General features: G+C 37.5%; 2 protein-coding genes across 3 annotated transcripts; one reads left to right on the top strand and one right to left on the bottom strand.

Annotated features, from left to right (window-relative positions):
- Positions 1-432: 432 nt before the first annotated feature.
- On the bottom strand, positions 433-22416 carry tacr3l (tachykinin receptor 3-like). Of its 2 annotated transcripts, XM_089131977.1 has the most exons (6): positions 22284-22416; positions 15640-15795; positions 10681-10869; positions 10119-10269; positions 3733-3929; positions 433-2318 (listed from the first exon to the last, which is right to left on the bottom strand). In XM_089131977.1, the coding sequence occupies exons 1-6, from the start codon at positions 22301-22303 to the stop codon at positions 2036-2038; spliced, it is 996 nt and encodes a 331-aa protein (XP_088988103.1). In that variant the 5' UTR covers positions 22304-22416; the 3' UTR covers positions 433-2035. The 2 variants fall into 2 exon arrangements, with proteins under 2 accessions (XP_088988103.1, XP_039541718.2); XM_039685784.2 differs by lacking the exons at positions 15640-15795; positions 22284-22416 and adding an exon at positions 14338-15091.
- LOC120489148 (N-acyl-aromatic-L-amino acid amidohydrolase (carboxylate-forming) B) lies at positions 20414-26030 on the top strand. Its single transcript, XM_039685806.2, has 8 exons — positions 20414-20554; positions 20632-20816; positions 22297-22532; positions 23303-23495; positions 23806-23899; positions 23984-24091; positions 24175-24287; positions 25404-26030. Exons 2-8 carry the CDS (start codon positions 20733-20735, stop codon positions 25599-25601), a joined length of 1026 nt encoding a protein of 341 aa, XP_039541740.2. The 5' UTR covers positions 20414-20554; positions 20632-20732; the 3' UTR covers positions 25602-26030.
- Positions 26031-26365: the final 335 nt, after the last annotated feature.

Genomic DNA, 26365 nt, shown 5'->3' with positions numbered 1-26365 from the left:
GTCCAGCAAGCAAAAAATACTGTTCGTTTTCTCACACAAACCGCTCGTTTCGTGTCTTAGGCCATCAATGTGTACATTTACGAGTCATTAAATCATGTTTAAAGTGGACTTCTCTGTGCATGCTCTTTGAGGTGGTGACCATAGACCTCCATTATATGACTGACAGACAAGAACGGTTTGACCTAAAAATATCAAAATTGAAAATACTGTGGAAACAAAGACACCTACATCTTGGGGTGCCCTTGAGGTAAGCTAAAACATATTAAAAATTAATTTCAAAGTGAACTATCCCTTTAATTGCTCACACTGCAAATAAACGTATTTCTACTTAACAGAAATGTTGGCTGAAGCTTCGAATCAGCCGTCATGGTATTTCATTGTTTTGAAGAAAAAAATATTGAGTTTCTCACAGAACATGATTCTACCAAAGAATGTTGTCATCGTTTCTGTTGTTCACTTTAATAAATCTTTTGTTGCTCACACTCAACATCCAAACAATGTGATCACAGTACCAACATTATTCGTGTTTCACATACAGGCTATCTTTAGTTTCGATCAAATCATTACAACAAAGCATGAGTAAAAGAAAACAACAACAACAACAGAAATCAGCGCATATGTGAAAGCATTTCATATTCATTTTTTTTATGACTTTGATTTAGGCAGCCTAACAAAAATGTAACTTTGCACATTACTCACTATACAAATCATTAAACAGTACATAAATAGCAAACATTATATATCAAATGTAAACAAGACAAAAATTGTACAACAAAATCTGACAGTCAAGTTATTGTAGTCTGTTATTTACATTCATTGGACAAAACATGGGCAGAGTTTTGTGCACCAATTTATGAATGGTTTTACGAAATTCACAAATAAAGTCCAATATTTCTGTCACTCAGTGGGCGCAGCATATGCTATACACACTATTTAAAGTCATTTCACATATTTTCTGTCATTGCTTCATATACAACCTGGCTCAAAGTTTGTTGGCTCAGATGTGCTATTAAGTTTTACATTCAGTTGCACTTTTGAAGCCAGTCACTCAGTTCACCCCCATGTCATCCAAGATATCCATGTCTTTCTTTCTTCAGTCGAAAAGAAATTTTTCTCCATATAATGGACTTCAATGGGAACCAAAAGGTTCAAGGTCAAAATGAGAGTTTCAGTGCAGCTTCAAAGGGCTTTAAACGATTCCAGACGATGAATAAGGGTCTTATCTAGGACCATTCGAGTCAAGACTCGAAAAAAGATTTGTTCATTTTGATGAACGAGTTCGAACAGGAGAGTCACGAACGCACATCACAGAACAGAGAAAGGCGGCATTTGTGCTTATAAAACTTAAACTTTGTTATTTATTTATTAAATGAGCGATCGTTTCGCTTGATAAGACCCTTATTCATCGTCTGGAATCGTTTAAAGCCCTTTGAACAGTTTGCACTGAAACTGTCTTTTGGCCCTTGAACCGTTTGGTTCCCATTGAAGTCCATTATATGGAGAAAAATCCTGCAATGTTTTCATCAAAAACCTGAATTTCTTTTCGACTGAAGAAAGAAAGACATGGACATCTTGGATACCAGCAAAAGTTTTTTTTTTGTAAAGTGAACTACTCCTTTAAGTATGCACAATAATACATTTCATATGTATTATTAAAGGGATAGTTCACCCCAAAATCATTTGTTGTTCCAAACTGGTTAATCTTTCTGATTTTGATGGAATCTGAGAGATTTCTGTCCCTTCATCGACAGCAATGCAACTACAACTTTGACGCTTCAAAAATTACGTAAAGAGAAAAATCGAATACACATGAATCGAGCGGTTTACTTCAAATGATCTGCAGACACACAATCGCTACATGATGAACAGTGTTTTAAATGCTAACCATTGCAGAATGTGTACTATGTTCTATTGTAGAAATGAGAAGGCAGTATGCAGTATGTACTAGGCAGTAGTAAGCTACACTACACTGGTAATGTTCTGAGTCCTCCACTTGGAGGCAGTGTTACGCTGCAGAGAGTGTGATTGAGCATCTTCAGCTGAGCTGCTCGCTTGCAAACACCGGCTCTCTGTGGAGACAGAGTTTAGTCGCTGCTGTGTTTTGGTCTCTGACCTCGACCTGACACTGGGACTTGGTGCTCTTTCGGTCGCTGTGGCGGGGGTCATCTCCGTGGACGCTGGTGTCGACCCGGGACAGGGTGCACATGCTGCTCTGGTAACGCGGATGGAGACGGGTGGGACGGAGCTCGAGCTCATCGTAGCTTGATACGTGGATGAAGGGACACCACCTGAAGGCCCTTTTGAAGCCGGCTCTGAACCTGGAGGATTGGAAAGAAGTTTTACTCATTTAAATAATTTACCATTAATGATATTAATATAATTGCTTCAGAATATTTTTAGCCTATGAAAAAATATTTATATATAATAAATAATAAATAAATAAATTTTATATATATATACAGTTTATTAATAATACTGTCAATTCTGTTTTCAACATTGACAAATTATAACGAATGTTTTTTGAGCATCATATCATCAAAATATATTAAAATACAAAACAATTATTATAATTTGTCATTTATAACAATTTTACAGTTTTTTGTTGTTGTATTTTTAATCAAACAAAGCCTTGGTGAGCACAAGAGCCTTCTTTTAAAAACATTAAAAATCGTATTGATCCCAAACTTTCGACTGGCAGTGTGTGTATATGTATATATATATATATATATATATATATATATATATATATATATATATATATATACACACAGTTCTTAATTAAAAAAATATAATACATATTTGTTTAAAATTAAGGTGGCTAATTCATATGGGTGAGGTTGTACGAATTCGTACGAATTAGCCACCTTTTAATCAAACTTTTAATTGTGCGATTTGTCTAAACCCACGTGATGGGTAGGTTTAGGGGCGGGGTCAGGGGTATGTCATTCATATACGAATTCATACGAATTGGGCAACTCGTAAAATATGTACGATTTAGCAAAAATCGTACAAATTAGTACGAATTAGCTACCTTTTAATCAAACTGTTAATTGTACGATTTGTCTAAACCCACGTGATAGTTAAGTTTAGGGGCGGGGTCAGGGGTATGTCATTCGTACGAATTCATACGAATTGGGCAACTCGTAAAATATGTACGATTTAGCAAAAATCGTACAAATTTGTACGACTTAGCTACCTTTTAATCAAACTTTTAATTGTACGATTTGTCTAAAGCCACGTGATAGTTAAGTTTAGGGGCGGGGTCAGGGGTATGTCATTCGTACGAATTCATACGAATTGGGCAACTCGTAAAATATGTATGATTTAGCAAAAATCGTACAAATTTGTACGACTTAGCTACCTTTTAATCAAACTGTTAATTGAACGATTTGTCTAAACCCACGTGATAGTTAAGTTTAGGGGCGGGGTCAGGGGTATGTCATTCATACAAATTCATTCGAATTGGGCAACTCGTAAAACATGTACGATTTAGCAAAAATCGTACGAATTTGTACGAATTAGCTACCTTTTAATCAAACTTTTAATTGTACGAATTGTCTAAACCCACGTGATGGGTAGGTCTTATATTGAAAATCTATATTTTCAAATAAAAATGATGCGACCAATATGTATTTGGCAAGTGAGAAGCATTTGGCCAGAATTCATTCTCAATGTTCTCAGATGTGACAAACGTTCATTTTGCACCCTCACTGTGTGTGTTTGTTCCATTACCTGCCATTTAGACAGCAGTAAATAATCGGGTTGTACATGGTGGAGCTCATGGCCAACCATAACACAGACAGATAGACCTGCTGGATGGACTTCCACTTGTTCAGACGCTTGTTTAGCCCCGTCACAATGAAATAGATGTGATAGGGCAACCAGCAGAGGGCAAAGGTCACCACCACCACGATCATCATCTTCACCACCTGAGGAGAGAGCCAATGATCATTTAAAGTCACAGCACGAAGCATATACAAGCAAAACTGTTTTTCTGTCTTCTTGCTGGAACAAAACAGCATAAGGGGAAAGTCACGGCTCTGCTGGAAAGAACTCGAAGCATCTGCTGCCATCCTCCAGTGAATAAAAACTCCAACCTGGAAACCGATAATTAATGACTGGGGGAAATATGATTGATAGTGATTTGGCACCACACTGAAAGTCATCAGGCGGATGCGAGTCGAGTTTCATTTAGAGCCGTCGCAGTTTTTAATCACAAAAGAGAAGGAGGAAAATTAGTAGGAAAATGGTTGCATATATCATATGTATTGTAAATACCAAAGTGCAATTTTGTGGTTTAATTGGCAAAAACAATAATATTGTGAAAAAATATTAGTATTTAAAGGGATAGTTCACTTTAAAATTAATTTTTGGTATGTTTTAGCTTACCTCAAGGGCATCCAAGATGTAGGTGTCTTTGTTTCCGCAGTATTTTCAGTTTTGATATTTTTAGCTAAAACCGTTCGTGTCTGTCAGTCATATAATGGAGGTCTATGGTCACCACCTCAAAGAGCATGCACAGAGAAGTCCAAATTAAACATGATTTAATAACTCGTAAATGTAAGTACACATTGATGGCCTAAGACACGAAACAAGCAGTTTTTATATCGTTTTTTACCTCTTTTAACCACAGTCACGTCCAAGTGATCTGAGGGCACGGGCGCTTCGGTCTCTCTTTGAGGTGGTGACCATAGACCTGCATTATATGACTGACAGACACGAACGGTTTGACCTAAAAATATCAAAATTGAAACTACTGTGGAACAAAGACACCTACATCTTGGATGCCCTTTATCAGAAAAAAACAAATCTAATTAAATTAAAGATTTGATGGCTTTTACAAATTCAGTGATTAGAGTTCGTTCATCAATCTGTTCACCAAACTTCGTTTTCAGAGGCACTATAATCAGAGGTAGCCAATCAAATAAGACATTTTTAGATTAGTGCTTGAGGATTTATGTGTAATACGCGTTAGATGGTCAGTCTGAGGCTGAGACTGAACAACATAATGGAGAACAACGATCTCAGGCTTCAAACACTCGCCCTTGCAATTCATATCTTTCCCCTCCACCGAAACTGGCACCTCCATCATTAATGGTAAAATCTTTCAGCCATTTATTCATCGCTTTTAAAAACAACATTCACACATCCTTCATTCTCTTAGTTCCTCCGCTCACGACAAACTTTGAAAAGCCACTCACATCGTCTCATTAATTTGCGCATAATTTGACACAAACCAGTTGAAAAAGACAAAGAAACGCCATCCGTCAACACGTTCATTTGCGCCTTGTCTGTAAAAAGGCGACAAGAGTCTTGTACCCTAAAAAGACCCTACTATAGTTTAATGAGTAATGGGACCCAGTGGAGCCTTACACATCATCTCTGACTGACAGTTACACAAAGCAGAGAAAGGTTAGGTATGACGTAAACCGACCAGCTGACACGACGGCAGGAGTGTCAGAGAACTTGTTCTTTTTATGCCAGTTACACTATTTTTTAAAGGGACAATGTGTAGAAATTTCTCCCATCTAGCGGGGAAAATATATTTTGCTTTCAACCGAATTGTGCTCTCCAGTGCCTCACTTTTGCAAGCAGGACTTCTGAAATCTTTCTCCTGCATCAGCTCTATCTACCTGGAAGAAGCTATCCCGACATTAACTCGTGTGTTTTGTAATCTCCGATCACGTTTCCTTTTGCGATCTATTCTGGACTTTTCTGGTGATGAGGATTTGCAATGCAGCCTTTTAAACCAACGCTATCTCATGACCAATTCATATGAATTTGCACGAGTGATTAAAAGGTGGCTAATTCGTATGAGTGAGGTTGTACAAATTCGTACGAATTAGCCACCTTTTAATCAAACTTTTAATTGTACGATTTGTCTAAAGCCACGTGATGGGTAGGTTTAGGGGCGGGGTCAGGGGTATGTCATTCACGCAAATTCATACGAATTGGGCAACTCGTAAAATATGTACGATTTAGCAAAAATCGTACGAATTCGTACGAATTAGCCACCTTTTAATCAAACTTTTAATTGTACGATTTGTCTAAAGCCACGTGATGGTTAGGTTTAGGGGCGGGGTCAGGGGTATGTCATTCATACAAATTCATACGAATTGGGCAACTCGTAAAATATGAACGATTTAGCAAAAATCGTACGAATTAGCCACCTTTTAATCAAACTTTTAATTGTACGATTTGTTTAAACCCACGTGATGGGTAGGTTTAGGGGCGGGGTCAGGGGTATGTCATTCGTACGAATTCGTATGATTTGGGCAACTTGTAAAATATGAACGATTTAGCAAAAATCGTACGAATTAGCCACCTTTTAATCAAACTTTTAATTGTACGATTTGTTTAAACCCACGTGATGGGTAGGTTTAGGGGCGGGGTCAGGGGTATGTCATTCGTACGAATTCGTATGATTTGGGCAACTTGTAAAATATGAACGATTTAGCAAAAATCGTACGAATTAGCCACCTTTTAATCAAACTTTTAATTGTACGATTTGTCTAAAGCCACGTGATGGTTAGGTTTAGGGGCGGGGTCAGTGGTAGGTCATTCATACAAATTCATACGAATTGGGCAACTCGTAAAATATGAACGATTTAGCAAAAATCGTACGAACTCATACGAATTAGCCACCTTTTAATCAAACTTTTAATTGTACGATTTGTTTAAACCCACGTGATGGGTAGGTTTAGGGGCGGGGTCAGGGGTATGTCATTTGTACGATTTGTTCGTATGATTTGGGCAACTTGTAAAATATGTCCGATTTAGCAAAAATTGTATAAATTTTACGAGGTGGCTAATTCGTAACAATTCGTACGACCTTACTCGTACGAATTGTTACTAATAAGCCACCTCGTAAAATTTGTACGAATTGCCATGAGATCGGTTTGTTTAAACTTGCTGGGGCCGTGAAGTGCCTCTCACTCTCTCACTGCTCTGCTCCTCCGCTTCTGCTGCGTTCAGTCACGTCATGCTGGATCTGAACGAAAACGCATTGTGGAAACGCGTTGGCCTGGTATTTTTTGTCTCTCTCTACTATTATAGTTATTCAAGATGGCGAAACTACATGGATAATAGTTAATAAAGATAATAAATTCTTTGTTTACGAGGATGAGTCAGATAATTGGCAGAGGTATTTGTACACCATTGAGGGCATATTTATGAATAAAAATACTGATTTTATATAATAAAATACATAAGAAAGTACACATTGTCCCTTTAAGGTTTCAAGGGAAGTGAATAAGCAGTGTGAAAATGAGCAGTGTGAAAGCACAGTGTCTTTCAGGAGGGCAGGTGAACATGACCTGTCAGGAGGATATACAGTTTTTACTCATTGTGAATCATGCTGATTTTCTCACAATTCATGACATTCGGCGAAATGGAAAATAAAAATATAGAGTACCCTGGATTAGATGTAGTTTTCATAAAAACTGATGCATTTATCATAAGTGCAAATGTGAGTCGCATCTTCTGTTGATTATGTTCTTTATTTAGAAAATTCTGTCTTCATCTTCAGGTCACTTTCCCCATTTGCATCCACTTTCTGCAGTTTAGCTTGGTTGATCAAAAACAATTATGAAAAAAAAAATGGTTACACTTTATTTTGAGTTAAAAAAATGCCTTCTCAAGTGAAACAATGGGTTTTTGTGTGAAAAAATATCAATATTTGAAACTTTAGGAACTACAAGGACTGGCTTCCGGCAATGGCAGTACATGCGTTCACAAGAGATTTCCAGGGTGTTTCGACTGGTTGTACACTAATGTGTTTTGGGTGGTTTCTAGGGTGTTGCTAAGGCATTACTAAATAAAAAAACTGTCCATTACTGGAAAAAATATAGAAATTGCTCATAATCTGTGCAGATTTAAAACTTTTTTCCCCCCATCAAGAGTCTGAGAAACAGTTCACACACCCTGTGAACCAATCAGAGCATTCTTCACAGGAATGAATGGGGTTTGGGAAGCTATTGTGAGTAAAGGTGAGTAAACAAGTGCTTTAATCCAGCGTAATCCTATGGTTATATTTGAAATGTTTCCATAATCTCTGCATCAAAAAAAAAAAAAAGTACTGGATTACATAAAATGATCACAGTCATTAATAGGAACCATTTGTGCACAATAAGAGATGAACTGCCCTAGAATCATCCCTGAGAGAGACCTGTGTGCAAGTGTGTGTCTGTACGCGTCGGCTCACAAAAAGCTCAGAGCTAACCGGAGAGATAAACCAGACATGACCTTAATCTGTCGAAAAATCTCAAATGGATATAACAATACAGTGAGAGATACCCTCAGTACAGGTAACAATAAATACATAGATTAATTTCTATGATTTACAAATGCATGGGTTCATTTCTTAAACACTGTCCTTTAGTCACCTCATTCTGACAATCCTACCGAGGACAGAGAGATTATACGAGAGAGAAATCATTCGGTTCATAAACGTTCTCTCCGATATCACGAATACTTTCACTTTGAAAGATTTGAAAAGACTCAAGACTCATTTTGGTGACACTTTACACATTCTACTAACTATAGGCCTACATTGTAAAAAAAAATAATAATAACTTTACCGTAAAAAAATATGGCAGCAAAAAGTCAAAAGCAAAGCAACATAGGTGTTTTAGTTTTATTACCTGATATAATGTTCATTTACCATCCTTTTGAAGTACTAATATCTGTTTTGTACCAATGTAAAACACTGACAACCACCAATAGGTCATGATGAGAATCACATGATGAATCCAAGCTCATTACAAGCAGCTTTACCACAAATTGAGAAAAAAAAGTAACAAAAATCTATTAAAGCTGCACAGTGTCATTCGCTCAAACACTAAACACCATCATGGTAACACGTGAAATTTATAAAATGAAATAAATATTAACTTAACAACATTATATGTCACATTCAATTCTAATATACATTACTGATTCGAAATAAATAAGAAAAACTAGGAAGAAACAGTTATTTTAACAAAAAAAAAAACCCATCAAATGTGAAGTGTCACGCAGGGAATTGTGGGAATGTTAAAGGAGTAGCTCACTTTTTAAAAAAAACTTTTGCTGATAATTTACTCACCCCCATGTCATCCAAGATGTCCACGTCTTTCTTTCTTCAGTCGAAAAGAAATTAAGGTTTTTGATGAAATCATTCCAGGATTTTTCTCCATATAATGGACTTCAATGGGAACCAAACGGTTCAAGGTCCAAATGAGAGTTTCAGTGCAGCTTCAAAGGGCTTTAGGGCGACACCAGACATCTAGGACCATTTGAGCCAAGACTCGAAAAAAGATTGGTTCATTTTGATGAACGTTTGAACAGGAGAGTCACAAACGCTCATCACAGAACAGAGCAAGGCGAGCATTTGTGCTTATAAAACTTAAACTTTGTTATTTATTTTTTAAATGACAGATCGTTTCGCTAGATAAGACCCTTATTCATCGTCTGGTGTCGTTTAAAGCCCTTTGAAGCCGCACTGAAACTCTCATTTGGACCTTGATCCGTTTGGTTCCCATTGAAGTCCATTATATGGAGAAAATCCCGACTGAAGAAAGAAAGACGTGGACATCTTGGATGACATGGGGGTGAGTAAATTATCAGCAAAAGTTTTTTTTTAAAGTGAACTACTCCTTTAATTTATGGTTTTTCACAGTAAATCATACGATGACTTGTTATTTTTCACTTCCAAAAACGGTATTATGCTGTAAAATTGCATTAAATGTACGGTTAAGATCTATCACTTTTGTTCACAGTATAAACTTTCTGTAAACCAATTAACAATTTTTCACCGTAGCATTTTTACCGCAACGTCTTTTACGTTAATGTTACAGTGTACGTAACTTTACAGCTACAGTATAAGTAGACTGTAGTGATTCGGGTTAGTAAAATAAATTGACGTGTAGTTGCAAAGTTACTTCTAGTCAGTCGAATGTCTGTTGGGTGAGCATCAAAATAAAGTGTCAGCAGATATTAAGTCGAACACTTTGAAGACAATCTTCAAAAGAAAACAGTAATAAAGGCTTGGACAGGCATGAGGGAAGATGTAAATGAGGAACTATACAGTTTTGATCTTCTACCACAATGCATGCAGTTCCAAACTCAGACCTTCTTACCTTCCTTTTAGCACGCAGTTGTCCGACATAATTGTCCGATGAATCTCCAGGAATCTCTCCTCCCCAGAGTGTCACCCCGACTATAGTGTAGGTGATACCCATCACCACTAGGGGCAGCATGTACACCAGCACCGTCACTATGATATGATACCTGGTGAGAGGAGAGGAAGCCGTTGTGTAAAACAAGCGGCTTTTATGGAGCTCGCCAAATGATAAAACCAAGTACCTGATGCCCAGGGTTGGATATTTACACAATAAATTTAGATTCGGAGTTGGAATGACTGTTTACGCTTCTCACACACCTATTAGCCACTGTGTTTGGTCTTCAGTGTTTCTCTCGCCTCACTGCCAGATGGCACTTAGTGTAAAGATAGCAGGAAACGTAAAGCCAGAAAGAGCACTACCAATATTTGAGGAGTGAAAGCAGAGCCTGAGAAGTGCTTGCTGTACAGAAATTACAATCAGGGAATCAGGCATTTGGCCAAAATATCATCTTGCGGTCGAGAGTCCTGAGTGAAATCAACCTTATTAGTGACTGATTTGGAACAAATAAATGTCTTACATGAACGAATCCTCAGCGGGTCTCGGCCAGGCAACGTAGCAGACGGTTCTGCGAGGCATAGTTCTCGTGGTGGAGTAGAAACACAGCGGGAAAGCCAAAATCACCGCCAAGGCCCAAATACAGACAATCACCACTTTAGTGGCTGTAGCCGACAGACGAGGCTTCAGAGGGTGAATTATGGCCATGTACCTGTACAGAGAAAAGCATTGTTTGTTCATGCATTGGTCTATTTTATTGAGCTTTTTTTATTTGCATCATTTCAATCACTAAACGTGTTTCCCAAAATCAGAAATCTCCACTTGAGCAGCAGATTTATTCCTATCCATATTCCAAAGGATTTTTACAAAGGGGTTTGTTCGTATATCATTTGCTAGATTTATATAGCATTTTATTCCTTAAGACATGCTGATTTTTTCTCTGATTGTTGTGAAAATGATGTGATCTAGGACCTTTGTACAGTGCATCCTACTGTACGTCTATCCCTTACAGCCTCGTTTTCATCTGTGTTAAATTCAAGATGGCGTCTAACCTTAGTAATGAAAAGAGATATGCAAATATGTATGGAAGCTTGTTTTTGCCACTGAATAAAAAAATGTAAAAAAAGAATTGCGACTTTTTATCTCACAATTGCGAGATATGAAGTCAGAATTGTGAGAAATAAAGACGCAATTGCGTGTTATAAAGTCAGAATTGCGAAATATAAAGTCAGAATTGCGTGAAATAAAGTCGCAATTCTGAGAAAAAAAGACAGAAGTGCGACTTTTTATTTCAGAATTCTGACTTTTTTTCACAATTGCGAGTTTGCAATTCGCAATTCTGACTTTATAACACATAATTGCGAGTTTATATGTCGAAATTCTGACATCTTTTCTCAGAATTATGAGATATGAACTCGCAATTGCGAGTTAAAAAAAGACTAACTTTTTTCCCTTTCAGAATAGTTTAAATGTCACAATTCTGACTTTATATCATGCATTTCTGACTTTATATCTCACAATTCTGACTTTATAACATGCAATTGTGACTATATCTTGCAATTCTGACTTCATAACACACAATTGCGACTTTATATCACGCAATTCTGACTTTATAACACGCAATTGTGACTATATCTCGCAATTCTGACTTTATAAGACGCAATTGCGACTTTATATCACGCAATTCTGACTATATATCTCGTAATTCGGACTTTATAACACGCAATTGTGACTTTATATCACGCAAATCTGACTTTATATATCTCGCAATTGTGACTTTATACTACGCAATTCTGACTTTATTTGCTCGCAATTCAGAATTGAGAGATGTAAACTTGCAATTGTGAGAAAAAAAGTCCAAATTGTGAGATAAAAAGTCGCTATTACCTTTTTTATTTTTCATTCTGTGGCGGAAACAAGCTTCCATAAATATGTAATATGTCAACACAAAGTGACAAGAATTTTTAACCTGGCTTTAACCAAGATTTATGTCTTGGCAATTTGCACAAATGACTGCATGTTTACTTAGATAATCCATCATTTGCATTTCGAAACATAAGATTTGAAGAAAACTTGTTGCAATTCTTATAGGCAATCAACTGGGAAATTATGGTGATATCTGTTAAATCCATTAAATGTTTTTTTTTTTACTCTATTCACCTGTGGTTTCTTGCCCTAAAGTCACCATGAAAATTAACATTTTTTATTATTTATGGAATATTGCCGTATTTTTTTTATTGCCGTTTTACCATCCAATCAATTTCCAAATGGACAAAGTCATGTCCCACCCTACATTTTTTTCTTCAAGAATCCGTTTCACTCGGATAAATGTCAGAAAAAGTTAAGAAAGGTCTAGTGCTACTTCCATTTCATGACTTTAAACTTACAATAGACTAAAAAATAATGCATAATAAGCCTGCTTCATGCTTGACCTTATCCTAATGAGTAAATTAGAGCATTCTCTCCAATCAAAAAGCACTTCCACGATGAGCGAATATTTTGAAAAGATAATGGAAAATACATAAATTAGGTGGCATTCCCAATAATTAATATAGTCTTGTATGTTGATGACATTTATGGCTAATTCATATAGAGAAATGAAATGCATTATTATTCCACCCTATCTAAAGGATAACCTTTTGATAATGGGAACGAAAAAGCGAGCAGGCATATGGACATGAACACTCGCGCATGATGAAAGATTACATAGAGTTAGGATGAACTGATGTTCTCATGGCTCACACAGCCACAGACTGAGCTTGTAAGCTTTTAATGAAGGAAAAGCCCCCCAATGCTCTAATGCAGATCATTATCAAAGATCTCATCTCATTAGATGCATTCATGACTAACTGGATGCTATGAATGTTGATTGCACAAGGTTACATTATTGTATCAGCTGAGCTCTGTATATTTCTGTAAATGAACAGGTGGAAGAGGAAGGAAGAGGAAGAAAGAAGCCTGCGCTGGTGGTCATACCTTCTTCCCCTGACTTTTCTAGTCTTTAATGATTACTTGAAATTAATTCCTTTAAAAGAAAATACTTACAAAAAGCAGACTGATGTCAGGTGAAATGCATGGGCCAGATAGGTTGAGTTAAATATCCAATCATTGTATACTTGCCAAAATAGCACTTGACATGTAACGAATTTGCAATTTTGTGAACCATTTTACAGAGGAAGGTTTATACCTTTTTTATATTCATACAAAATACCAAACATCTAAAAAAAGGGTCTCATAAACGACATATTGATTATTTCTATAATAAATAATGCTGAGATTTGCAAAATAATTTTATCTAATAAAAATCTTACTTTATGAATTTTAAGAGCATTTTAAGCCAATTTTTGTTACAATCGTAAAATCATCTCAATTTCTCTCCCACACGCATTTTTAATTTCTAATTCCATTGTATAAATTCAATTAGAATTTTTGTACAGATTGACTGGACCTGGATTCAATAGTTCTCCAATTAATTTTTTTTTGATATTTTCAACAGAATGCTATAGAAGAGACCTGATTAAACATAGAAAGAGCAGAATGGAAAATGTGCATGAAGAACCGAATATTTCAACACAGTCTCATGAAGATGCGTATCTATACCACGAGTGTCATTTCTCGTGGCATTTATACGCCAAAAGTGTTTTTTTCGTGTATATGGTACGCACTAAAAAACCCTGGGTTAGGTTTAGGGGGGAGGGGGGTGGGGAGTTCGTGCGTATTATACGCAAAAAAGTGCGTATCATATGTACGCGAAAATCGCGTGCCAAATACACGCAAAAACTGTTTTTGGCGTATAAATGCCACGAGAAATGACATTCGTGCCATAGACACGAACTTTCATGAGATCGGCTGAATATTTACATTCCACAAAAGATTCATATTGGAAAAACGTATTCTTTAGAATATTGAAATGTTCTGGGGGGAAAAAAGGTTCTTTTAAGAACTGTTCACTGAAATGTTCTTTATGGAACCAAAAATGGTTCTTCTACCTTGGAAAACCCCACTAGACAATTTACGATGTCATTTCTATCAAATTTGAAAGATTCTATAATTTCATTGTCTTCTAGAAATCACAATTTCCACGAGAACCCTGATTCAATTACCTCAGCTTAACGTTTGTGTGAACGATGAACCCCTGATTATAATGTTATAACTTATAATTGATCATAAACAGTATTACCTGTCGACTGCAATCGCAGTCATGGAGTAAATGCTGGCAAACACGGCGGTCACGGGAAAGAAGTTGTGGAACTTGCAGTACACCTCTCCAAAGTACCACTCTCCGTGCGTGGCGTAAATGAAGTTGATGAGCGTGTTGAAGGCGGCCATCGAGGCGTCGGAGAACGCCAGGTTGAGCAAGAAATAGTTGGTAACGGTGCGCATCCGTTTATGGGCCAGAATGATCCATATAACGATGATGTTCCCGAACACGGCGACCGCGAGCACGGAGCTGTACGCGACCGACCACACCGCGACACGCCACGCCGGCTGCACGAACTGATTCGTGAAATTACGCGTTACGTTTGAGCCACTCTGAAGACCAGCCATGATCAACTTAATGCGATATCCTTCTTAATCAGTTAGACTTTTTGTCTGAGATTATATTTAATCCTCTGTGGAATCAAGAATAGGTCTGGCGCGTCCTCGTGCTCTCCATCCAAAGTGTCCAAAATAGCGGTGACGCGCATATGACAGACGTCTGGAGATGCTGCTGCTCCTGCCACATGTTGCTCAAGTGAAGCTCATAGTTTTAGTAGATTTGGAACTGATAAATGCTTTATAGCCTCAGCCTGTGCAGGTTTGTGATGCAACAGCTCTCCAAAATGAATCAAAAGTAGGCTATGACATTTGAACAAAATGAGGCACCTCAGCAGCGAATCTACACAAGATATAGTACATTTATATTTGTTAACTACAATTTAAGAAAAACAAAATTTGAAAGCTGCTTTCTTTATATATAGATATCATTCAAACAAATCTAATGACCAGATTGGTCCAACTACAAATCATGTTAAACTGACTGCCATAAAAGGGAACAAGTACAGTTACAATTTTCTTTATTAAAAAAGAAATTAGTGCGAGAAGAACATCTTGCGACATTTGCATATCATTTTCAAACTTGATAAATATTCTGCCATTGTTTATGAATATTCTCTTTTCCATCCAAGAACAGGTCTGTCAAGATCATTTTTGAAACATAAAATAAACAATATGATGGCTTTGTGCGAGGAACTGATTGATAAGAAGAGGAGGAGAGGAATATTGTGCATGATATGGAGTTCTTTTATGATGATTTTTTTGTGTCTGTTTTGAAGTTTGACGGTCATCCTTTGTCATAAGTGCATACTCTCACTGTTTCCCTATAAGTGCGCATGGATGTTTGTGCACGTGTGTTTACAATCATTTGTCTGTGTGTGTTCTAACCATAGAAAGGCCATGTTGTGCATCCCGCCACACACCCAGGGTTCAGGTGGTTTTGTACCTTTCATCTTCGACCATTTCATTAATCCTTTGAGGCTTCCGCAGGTGTTTGAGCTCTCCGGGAAGAAGCTGCCCTTTTATGCAGATCTGGCAACCTCCACTGACGCCTGTCGGAGGAGTCCAGCTTTCACACTCTCTGTCAGTGCCTGGGGAGAAGCTTTTCCAATTAAAAGGGATTAAACTCTGATTGAAGCACACTTAATGAATCAGATCAACAGTTGCTTCCTCTACTTCACAAGGGGGAATAATGACTTGTGGCACAATGCAAGTGTGTGGCTGTGCGTTAGGGCGAGATTGTTTTTGCGAATGGACTCTGACGGGGGAATCCTATCAAATTGCGAAGGCTGAAATTTAATCGAATAGATGTATGTGCCGCATGTTTCAGAGTGACGAGTGGCGTCCCACACCAGGAGAACACAATCTGTTGTTTCCAGTGTCTCAAATGCTGCTCCGCATGAACTCATCTTGAGTTTGTGTGACTATAATGTGCATTTGGGAACGCAATATGCGCCAACCATCTTTCCAAAAATGTAATGAAAAGCACTAATAAACCTGCTGTTGTCCACAAAAGACAAGCTGCCCAGACTGATCTCATGAAGTAGCGTGTGTATGACACGCCAATTCGTATTTCCATTTTTGGTGTGCTATCATCACGCATAATCGCTTTTCAGCGTGTTTATGAACGCCGTTGACTTAACGTTAATACTGTATATATAAATATATGACTTACCTCAACCCCGTCCCTAAACCTACCCGTCACTGGGGTTGATAGCATTTATGACCGTTCCCTTACCATCCTAGGAAAAAAAAAGATCGCTCCCCAGATGTAGATCTACATTTTGCTTCGTTTCGCGCAGACATTTGACGGCGTGTACAGACTTCGTTTACAGACTTCGTTTCCGAATTACTCGGACATTAATGGCGTAGACATACACGCATACACGCGGATAGCTCAAAATGTGTAGAGATAACACGCCACTTGACTCGAAAGTGGCGTATATGATTACGCAAAAGTCATGATGTCATGTTGCGCTGCCAAATAAAAGCTTTTTAAGATGAAGAAATGTGGACAGCCACATATATAGTTAGTACTATAGTAGATCCAAAAAAACAAAAACAAAGTAAGATTGAAAGTATGATAATTGTTCTCATTAAAGGTACAATATGCAAGATTTTTTCGCCACCAGGGGTCGCTAACCTCTTACAATAACAAAGGCGTATATTAATGACGTATATTCCGCATTAAGCGGAATTATGGATCTTGTCGTCAAGCTGATGGATCTTTTATGGATGAGTAAATACGGTGATGTTTTTAACTGGACTGCGGTGTGAACCAGGGCACGATTGCTAGACGTAAACCAGCGCCACACGCAACGCGAGTCCCGCGGATATAAAGGAATAAGGACACATCATTCTACCAAACCACACACAATGCTGGATTAATGCTCACATGGGTCAGTTTAATAGAGGAATTAATCTTGAGGTAACGCAGCGCTTTCACTTGCTCTATAAGTTACACCATCACACTAAACGGCATTTGAGTGTGTTGAATGTTAGTAACCGTGAGTTGTTTGTTGGCTGTATCTATGAGACTAAGCTAGACTAACATTAGAGAATAACATACAGATCATATTCTAACTTTTCATCATGTTGAACTAACGTTAAATAACATTGATTAGTTTGCTCACCATGCTCAACATTTGCTCACCTGTTTAATAAAGTAACGTTAACCTGCAACACTCGCGTCTCTAAGTCGAAGTTAGTCGCGGACGTGCTCTCGGCTTCTCGAAAGATGTTGATCTTCGTTTTAGTCCTCATTTTGTCTCAAAGTCTGCTTGCCATGGTCCATAACGTTTGAACAAAACAACAACAGCGTGAGCGTCCTGCTAGGCATAACGGGCATAACCCGGTTGTCAACATCTGTCGTCAAACCTGGCGGAAACCGGGGGTAACGCGGATATGACGTCATTGACTGGCAACTCCTCACTCCTGCTCACACGCCCCGTTTCCTTGGTTAAAAATCGCGATTTTCTCACGATTTACAAATTGTTGAAAACATCTGGGATATTGTAAGTAATCAACTAAATAAAATATATAACATTAGCCTAGTGGTTTTAGGATATTTTACTGCAAAAATCCTGCATATTGTAGCACAATTATGAGCATCCAATTAAACTCAACTGTATTTTAGTGCAAATTAATTTGCCAGTTGGTGGCAACTACCAGATACTTAGAGGGACAAGTTGCGTGAAATCATGAATTTTAATTGCAATTTTAAAGAAAACATCTTAATTTTCACTTCTGCCATATGATCCTGCAGTGAGACCTCCTGTTGCTGCTGGAAGAGGTGTTGCTGAGGCCAGCAGGAGGCGTGCATCAATTTTAATGAATCAAAAGCTATAGTTAACAAGACATTATAGGCTACTATTAAAATGCACTGTCCTTCCCTAAACTGACTCTGTGTGGTCATTAAAAATTATTGGGCATTTCAAATTCAGCTTCTTTAAATCATGGTGTCCTAATCAGCCCTATGTTCACTGCACTATTATTTGGTACTGCTGGACACGGGTCGTGATTTATCAGATTTCAAGACACACTATAAAGTCATGTGAGTCATGGAAATTAATTGAAAGAAATTGTTACTATCGATTTAATAGAAATCAGTCTTAATCCCATCTTCGTATTGGTCGCCACTTTGTCTGACATTCAATCTGGTTTCTGAAGGAAATTTTCATTTGAGATCCACAGGTTGGAAACACAATGACGGAGAACGAATGGAGAAAATTGCCACATGGTGCTCAGTGAAGAGCTTTAAAAGGGCTGTGTTTAATGAGATGAATCCTGTGTGTCTCGACTGAAACTCCACAACATGTCACCAGTACCGTCTCTGTCTTCACAGCACTCTTTTTTTGAAGCTCTCGGCATGGTTTCACATGGTTTAAACTCTTCAGAACAGAGATTGCTTCTACCACTGATTGCATCCATTTGTGCACACAGCTAGTTTAAAGATCTCAGGCTTCAACAAGAGGACATCCAAACCACAAAGGACTACCTGATTTCATTCAAGCACTCTGCAATCTCACATCTTTAATTTCCGGGGTATTTTTAAATCGACAGTGTCAAATGCAGCACTGAGGTCGAGTAGTACCAGAATTGATGTTTTACCTGTATCGCTATTTAGGCGAATATCATTTATTGTCTTTATGACTATCTGTGTGCTGTGATGCGGTCGGAAACCAGATTGAAAATCGTCCGAGTACTAAGAATTTGTTCAGCTGATTGAAAACAACTTTTTCAATGATCTTGCCTAAGAAAGGAAGATTTTGAGATTGGTCTGTAGTTGCTCAATATGGTGTTATCCGGATTGGTCTTTTTTGTAAGAGTTTGGGAAAGTACCATAAAGAAGTGAGGCATTTATTGATTTTTTTAGCCCGATTTTGGCGATATTGTGATTTTGGCGCGATCCGTTTGACGTAGGGTGTCGTGGGGATTCGTAAACGACAACGGGAGTCGGGACGCAAGATTCGATCGTATCATCTCGTATAGTGCGTCATAGTGGGCGACAACCTACGTCGCGTCTGCGATGCTTCACGACATCACGTCAAAAAGACTAGCATGTTTAATTTTTTTAACGGTCGTCCACAATATTGTAAATTTGAATTTGAATTTGAGGTTTTCATAAGATGTAAGCCATAATCATCAGAATTATAACAAATAAAGGCAAAGACTAAGTTAAATTTAAGTACAACAGTGACATGGTTTCACATTGTTATAAATTAAATATTTTACAATTATTTCTTATAATTTCTATCATTAGACTTGCAAGAGTTAGAAAAACAGAACACAATTAGAGACATATGCCATATTAATCAAATCATTTTAAAAACAGAATCCATGTACACATTTAGAAAAAGATATAGCACAGCTTTCTCCTTCAGTCTGCAGAATACTTCCTGATGCTGGTCTTTGTCTTGATGAGGCAGAGCCTGGCATGCATTTACTATACGCAAGAAAACAAACAGCCTCAGATGCACCTAGTGATTTGCATGGATCTCGCACTCGTCGCCGCGAGTGGGGATGTATATTCGCCGGTCAGTGTGGATTCTGCATCTATTTACATGCAGATGGTGGTGACTGGAGCTTCTCACAGTGGTGATTATTAATCAAAATTCAAAGTAATTCAAAGTCAAAATGCCACCACACCTCCGATTTGAATGAGTCAACGTCAACATCTTCACGCTTGCCGTCGCCATGTTTGTTACTGTTTGACGGTGCGTGCACACTGGCGCGGAGCAGAGCGAGCGTTATCAATTCATTCAAGGAAGTTGACCTTCACCCTCACAAACTAAACTTCCATTGGAATGAACTGAAAGCAACTTGCTCGCTGCTATCGTGCCTGCAAAGTGAGGTCACAATCTAGAGTAAATGCCCCTGACAATGTTAAGTCCCGTGGAAACTGAAATTGCAGTTAAGACGATTTTGGACAAGAGTTTATATACTTCGTACACTTCTGTGCATTTGTTGATTTCTATTGCTCTTACTGTGTTCATTTTGGATTAGATATTGGCCATGTCATTTTCTAACACACAGCAGCTGTTCATGTCCTGAGGAAAGTTAGAGGAAGCTCTGGCAGGAAATACTGGTTCGGTGTGAAACGCTTCCCCACCTTTCTCTGTCATTATGCACAGTCGTAATGTTTCGGTAATAATCTGTAAGATCTTCAGTCCTCTCAGTTGTCATGTTTCTCCTCCCCCTCTTGCTTTTCCTCCACACACTCTCTTTTTAACGCATGCATGAGTCAGCGAAACACTGGCTTCATGCTGGAGATTCATGGCCAGGGCTAAAGAGTTGCTGGGACATCATGTGTGAAAGATGATCCAAGGCTGGTGACTGAAGGCGAGGCAGAGGAGGAGGAGGTAAATAATGGCTTTATATGTTACTTTACTGTTTTATGAGCAAATGTGGAAGAATGTCTTAAACTGTGTGTGTGTAGGTGCATCCCCTGCAGCTAGATTAGGCCAGTACTTGCTAAATGTGTGTCAACGGGCATGCCGTCACACCTCACCGTATGTGTCCAAAGGTCTCCGATGCCTTATGCAACTTCACTCAGTAAGACGATTAGAGAGAAAGCACTTGGAAGAAGCACTGAAACAACATACCTCTGCCTTAAAAATAAAGGTAGGAGGTTTTCCTTTCGTCTCTGCAGCTTTTGCTTAGATATGTTGCATGTTGTTGTAGATTGTGAGACAGATCGTAATGAGCTTCAATAAATGTACATTGTTGACCGAGCAACAGAATACTTCATTCTGAATGGAAACAGCTAAACTCCCTCTAGCAATGAGTTTAATGAACTAATACCAATACCAATACCAACCAATACCATCCCATTCTTAAAGGTATACACACATTGATTAAACGTTGGCGTAATAAATATAGTTAACTGATAGTTGGCCAGTAATTTTATTAGTAACAAAAAAAAGACATTTTAAATGTAATTCTAGGAAAGATTCTTGCTGATTGAAGTAATGTGATCAAAGACATTCAAACTTTCTACTAAAGAAAGCAGTGACACGTCTTTTGTCTCCGTTTATCAGATACGTTTTTCCTCCACAACTCCATGTGGAATTTTTTTTGGATTTATCCATAAAAGGGAACATTTTCCATTAACACTTTTTTTAAATTATTTCTTTTATATATTGTCTCTAATAATTTTCATTTTAATAATATTTCAAGTTTAACTAAACCAAAATAAGAAATTTCGCCTTGGCAACTTGCTTAAATAAAATAAGTATTTTTAATATTTTATTTCAGTTAAAGGAGTAGTTCACTTTAAAAAAAAACAAAAAACTTTTGCTAATTTACTCACCCTCATGTCATCCAAGATGTCCATGTCTTTCTTTCTTCAGTCGAAAAGAAATGAAGGTTTTTGATGAAAACGTTTCAGGATTTTTCTCCATATAATGGACTTAAATGGGAATCAAATGGTTCAAGATCCAAAAGACAGTTTCAGTGCAAACTGTTCAAAGGGCTTTAAACGATTCCAGACGATGAATAAAGGTCTTATCAAGTGAAACGATCGCTCATTTTAAAAAAAAATAATAACAAAGTTTAAGTTTTATAAGCTCAAATGGTCGAAGTGAAAAGTAAGCATTTATTTTGATTCAAGTAACACATTCTTTGTGGCTTTAGTTATAGTTCTAGTTAACAATTGTAACAATGCCCTACTCGTTTGATTAACATTAACCCTGTTTTTCTGAATTTTCAGTTAATAATTGTTTACGACTTTTTTCTGTTCTGATTAATTTTCAGTATTCTTTTGTGCCAACCATGCAAAATAGTCAATGTGTGACTTGCCATGCTTTCTCTTCCCCAAAGATGATCTACAACTACAAATCATCAACAACATAATGACATCATATTGTCAGTTTGAATCACAATAGCCATAGGTTTCAGTACAGGTTAAGCTCTATGGACTGCAGTTGTGGCACAGAAAGTTTTGTCTCCTTTCGTTTGTAAAAACAAAGAACAGGTTTCAAGTAATTGCACTGCTCTTATAATGGAAGTCATATTTGTGTTAGCCATAGAACTCAACTTATAAAGGACACACCGCTTTCTCTTGTGGTGGCATTTGAATACTCAACTCACTTTTGTGTTGTAGATGGCATCGGTGTTCCTGCCAGCACTGGGTCGCATGGCCGTATGTGGTGGGACTCATGGCAATGAGCTGTCAGGTGTGTATCTGGTGCAGGAGATGGAGAGACAGCGGAAGGAGAAGGGCGACAGTGTGTGGCCGATTCCTGTGAAAACTCTGCTGTCAAACCCGCGGGCTGTGAAAGAGTGCAGAAGATATATTGACACGGATATGAACCGCTGCTTTCGCACAGCCACGCTGAGGTGAGTTGAGAGACTGCAGCATATATATTCGCTATACGATTCGATAAAAATAATTAAAAAAAAAAAGCTTCACATCAACTTTAATACGTTTATCCCAAACATTTCAAAGCTGAACTTGAATAAAATGTTGTATATTGAATAAAATATTATTATCTACATTAAATAAAAGTATATTAATTTGTGATAAATTGGCATGGTTTGACCGAGAAATCTTACTCGCGCTCCGATGTCATTAACGTACAGAAACCTATTAACTCAAACGTGATTCCTGGCTAATAACATTAGAATAAAACGTTTAGTCGATTAAAAAAATGTTGGCTATGCGTATTTTACAACGTTTACCTACCATTGAAACGTTATCCTCGGCCCCAGGGTGATACTCATTCACGAATCACGACGATGAGTTTGTTTGTTGTCGTCAGACTTGACCGTTGGGAAATTTTCTACCAATCAGCGCGGTTGTCAGGCAGAATTTTAGCCATGACCAATTAAATTAAAGAAAGATTATTACGACTGATACACAGCTCTATAACCTTTACATTTTAAAATAAGTTAATAAACGTGTCTGTTTGAGTTAACGAACAATCAATCAAATTTTATTTATATATAGCACACTTAAAACAACCAAAGTTGACCAAGGTGTTTCACAGGTTATGAAAATATGATATTCATTATAAATAAATAACATTAAGGCTTCCAGGCCTAATTGCAAAGCAAGTAAATAGTCTATATTGCATTGTGCATGTAAATCTGTCCTCTTTATCTTGAAGTTCACTGACAGACAGCAGCCCATATGAAGTCCGACGCGCTCAGGAACTGAACAATCTGCTGGGACTGAAAGGATCTGCAGATGCAATAGACATGATCTGTGACCTCCATAACACCACATCTAACATGGGCCTCACACTCATCCATTACACAACCAGTGACTGGGCGACCATGCACATCTGCAAATACTTACAGGCAAGAGCATCACAACACAAGTGTGCTTGAATAAACTCTGTTAACCAGGTCAGGGGATCTCAGCTGGTGGGCTGTTGTTGTGAGTAGGGGGAAAACTATGAGGAAAGCAAACTAACTGTATAATAATGCATAGCAAAATAATAATAATAATTGTAAATGTAAAATCTTTGTCTTGAAGTAAAACCAGTTAAGAACCACAGACCTGGATTTTTGTTTATGTGCCAATTTAAATTCCATGAGTAGACTAGGTTTTGTTTTGTGTCTGTGAATGTGTGTTTTGATGTTGTGTGTTGTCATCTACACGTTTAAGACTAAGATAACCAAAGTGCCTGTGAGAGTTCTGGTAATGGATGTCCCGATTAGTGATGCATATTCCTTGGAGTCTGTCTCCAAGCATGGCTTTTGTAAGTGATGGTGATAATCTCCTTCGAATACTCATACGCAAACGCACGCTCGGATGACAATAATCATGACCTGTGTTTCTGCAGCCATAGAGGTCGGGCCGCAGCCACACGGTGTCGTCAGGGCTGACATCTATTTGATTATGAAAGAGGCCGTCGACATGACAATAGACTGGATCCACAAGTTCAACTCAGGTAAGAGCTAACCAAATGTGGCTCACTTACTTATGTATTTTCTGCACTATTATAGAAGTGAGTGTGTTTTATTTTGCTTTCAGGAACAGTATTTGAAGGCGGGGATATGGAAGCCTTCAAGTTTATCAAAAGTATTGATTATCCCAGAGATCCCGAGACTCGGACTCTCACGGCTGCTATTCATCCTCAGCTGCAGGTGCCGATCGTTCTGCTGTTTATTATATTTACACACAGAATCAGCAAAAATGTTCAGGTCATAAGAAACTTAAGCATATTTCAGGGCCCCATTTTTCTTACTTTGATGAAGAAAGAAAATCTCATCGTGATAATGAAAAAAAAATGTATTAATGGTAAAATTTTAATTCATAATTGTAGAATTTGTTGTACAGCCTTTTTTCCAATCTGATTGTATTGCAATATATTTATGGGAATTATATAAAATGAGTAAAATTTAAAAGAGTAGTTCAACGTATGCTGATCTTTTACTCACCCCCATGTCATCCAAGATGTTCATGTCTTTCTTCAGTCGAAAAAAAAAATAAGGTTTTTGACGAAAACATTGCAGGATTTTTCTCCATATAATGGACCTCAGTGGGACCCAAACGGTACAAGGTCCAAAAGACAGTTTCAGTGCAAATTGCAAACTGTTCAAAGGGACGAAAAAGAACTAATCTTTTTTTTGAGTCATTTGGTTCATTCAACAACGAAATGAATGAACTGACTCGAAAAAAAGATTCGTTCATTTTGATGTACGAGTTCAAACAGGAGAGTCATGAACGTGCATCACAGAACAGAGCAAGACGAGCATTTGAGCTTATAAATCTTAAACTTTTTTATTTATGTTTTAAATGAGTGATCATTTCGCTTGATAAGACCCTTATTCATCATCTGGAATCATTTAAAGCCCTTTGAACAGTTTGCATTGAAACTGTCTTTTGGACCTTGAACCGTTTGGTTCCCATTGAAGTCCATTATATGGAGAAAAATGCTGGAATGTTTTCATCAAAAACCTTAATTTCTTTTCGACTGAACAAAGAAAGACATGGACATCTTGCATGATATGGGGGTGAGAAAATTATCAGCAAAAGTTTTTTTTAAAAGTGAACTACTCCTTTATATGATGATGTCTATATAAAAAACATACTTTGTAAATTACAGACTATCACAATTTAAATATTCTTAATGGACTAAAAAACATTTGTCTTTGGGCAAAATAAAATGTATTTTCTTTTGATTTAGGATAAAACATAACATATTTGAGCAACACAACCAAAAATCTGAATAGTTTTTTTCATGATCTTTTTTTATCTAGGACAGGGACTTCTGTCTCCTCAAGCGGGGTGACCCTTTGTTTTTGTCATTTTCTGGAGAAACTGTGAAGTATGAGGAAGAAGAGTCCCTTCACCCTTTCTTTATCAATGAGTGTGCCTACTACGAAAAGGGAATCGCTTTTCACATGGCAAAAAAGTTGAAGCTGACGATTCCAACGGTGCAAGTGAAGAAAGACTGAAGAAGAAAATAAATTAAATATATAATTGTATTTAAAAATATAGTAAATATATTATTCGGTATGATTCCCAAACCATCCACCATCAATCAGATGATTTTACTGTGAAATGAATGACAGAATGTCACTGAAATGATTTAAAAATCTTCAGTCACTTATAACTCAGGTATACACTTGGTACAATAACTTTATATGACAATCAATGGCTCATTTTGATCTACTGCTAAAATAATGAACAACAATATTTTGGATGAAAAGATATTTATTGTGACCAGCAAAATGTTCATTTATCAGGAATGCTTACAAAACTGTATAAAAAAGGCAAAACCATCTGAAGTAATTGAGACACCGTCATGATTGTGTCACATTGGGCTGTGGAGTGTGAGGTATCCTCTTGACTGTATTGCTCATATGCTGCTGCTCTCACCTGAATGCTTTGAAAAAACCAAGCCTCTCACAGGCTTGGAATAAAAAGACAAAAACAGAACACGATCTCAAATTATTACAACAGAGAATAAATGTTGTGGCACGATGAAATCAACTGGAGCTGGATGTACACTGTGATTTTTCCCATATCGTTTTACAATATGATCCTAGTGAAATCTTGGGTAAATTTTACAACTGACCGAAAGACATCAACAGTCTTTTATATGCAGCTGTGCATGATATACACAAACTTCAAATGCTACCTTAACCATAATTTCATTTGAGGTTCGTTTGCTAATTTTTGGAGATGGTCCTCACTGCAGAACATGAAATCCACAGGG

This window comes from Pimephales promelas, chromosome 6 (genome assembly GCF_988280905.1).
Source record: "Pimephales promelas chromosome 6, fPimPro1.hap1.1, whole genome shotgun sequence".
Lineage (NCBI taxonomy): Eukaryota > Metazoa > Chordata > Actinopteri > Cypriniformes > Leuciscidae > Pimephales > Pimephales promelas.
Note: the sequence above shows the minus strand (reverse complement) of the source record. Positions and strands in the feature narration are given on the sequence as shown.

Bases quoted from the DNA above. Each gene is read 5' to 3' on its own strand.
- tacr3l (XM_039685784.2), bottom strand. From the start codon at position 14,705: ATGGCTGGTCTTCAGAGTGGCTCAAACGTAACGCGTAATTTCACGAAT. The intron at 3,930-10,118 runs GTAAGAAGGTCT...CTCTCTCCTCAG, and splicing joins AACTGCGTGCTAAAAGGAAG to GTGGTGAAGATGATGATCGT. The intron at 2,319-3,732 runs GTAATGGAACAA...CCAATCCTCCAG, and splicing joins TACTGCTGTCTAAATGGCAG to GTTCAGAGCCGGCTTCAAAA.
- LOC120489148 (XM_039685806.2), top strand. From the start codon at position 20,733: ATGCAACTTCACTCAGTAAGACGATTAGAGAGAAAGCACTTGGAAGAA. The intron at 23,496-23,805 runs GCAAGAGCATCA...TACACGTTTAAG, and splicing joins ACATCTGCAAATACTTACAG to ACTAAGATAACCAAAGTGCC. The intron at 23,900-23,983 runs GTAAGTGATGGT...GTGTTTCTGCAG, and splicing joins TGTCTCCAAGCATGGCTTTT to CCATAGAGGTCGGGCCGCAG.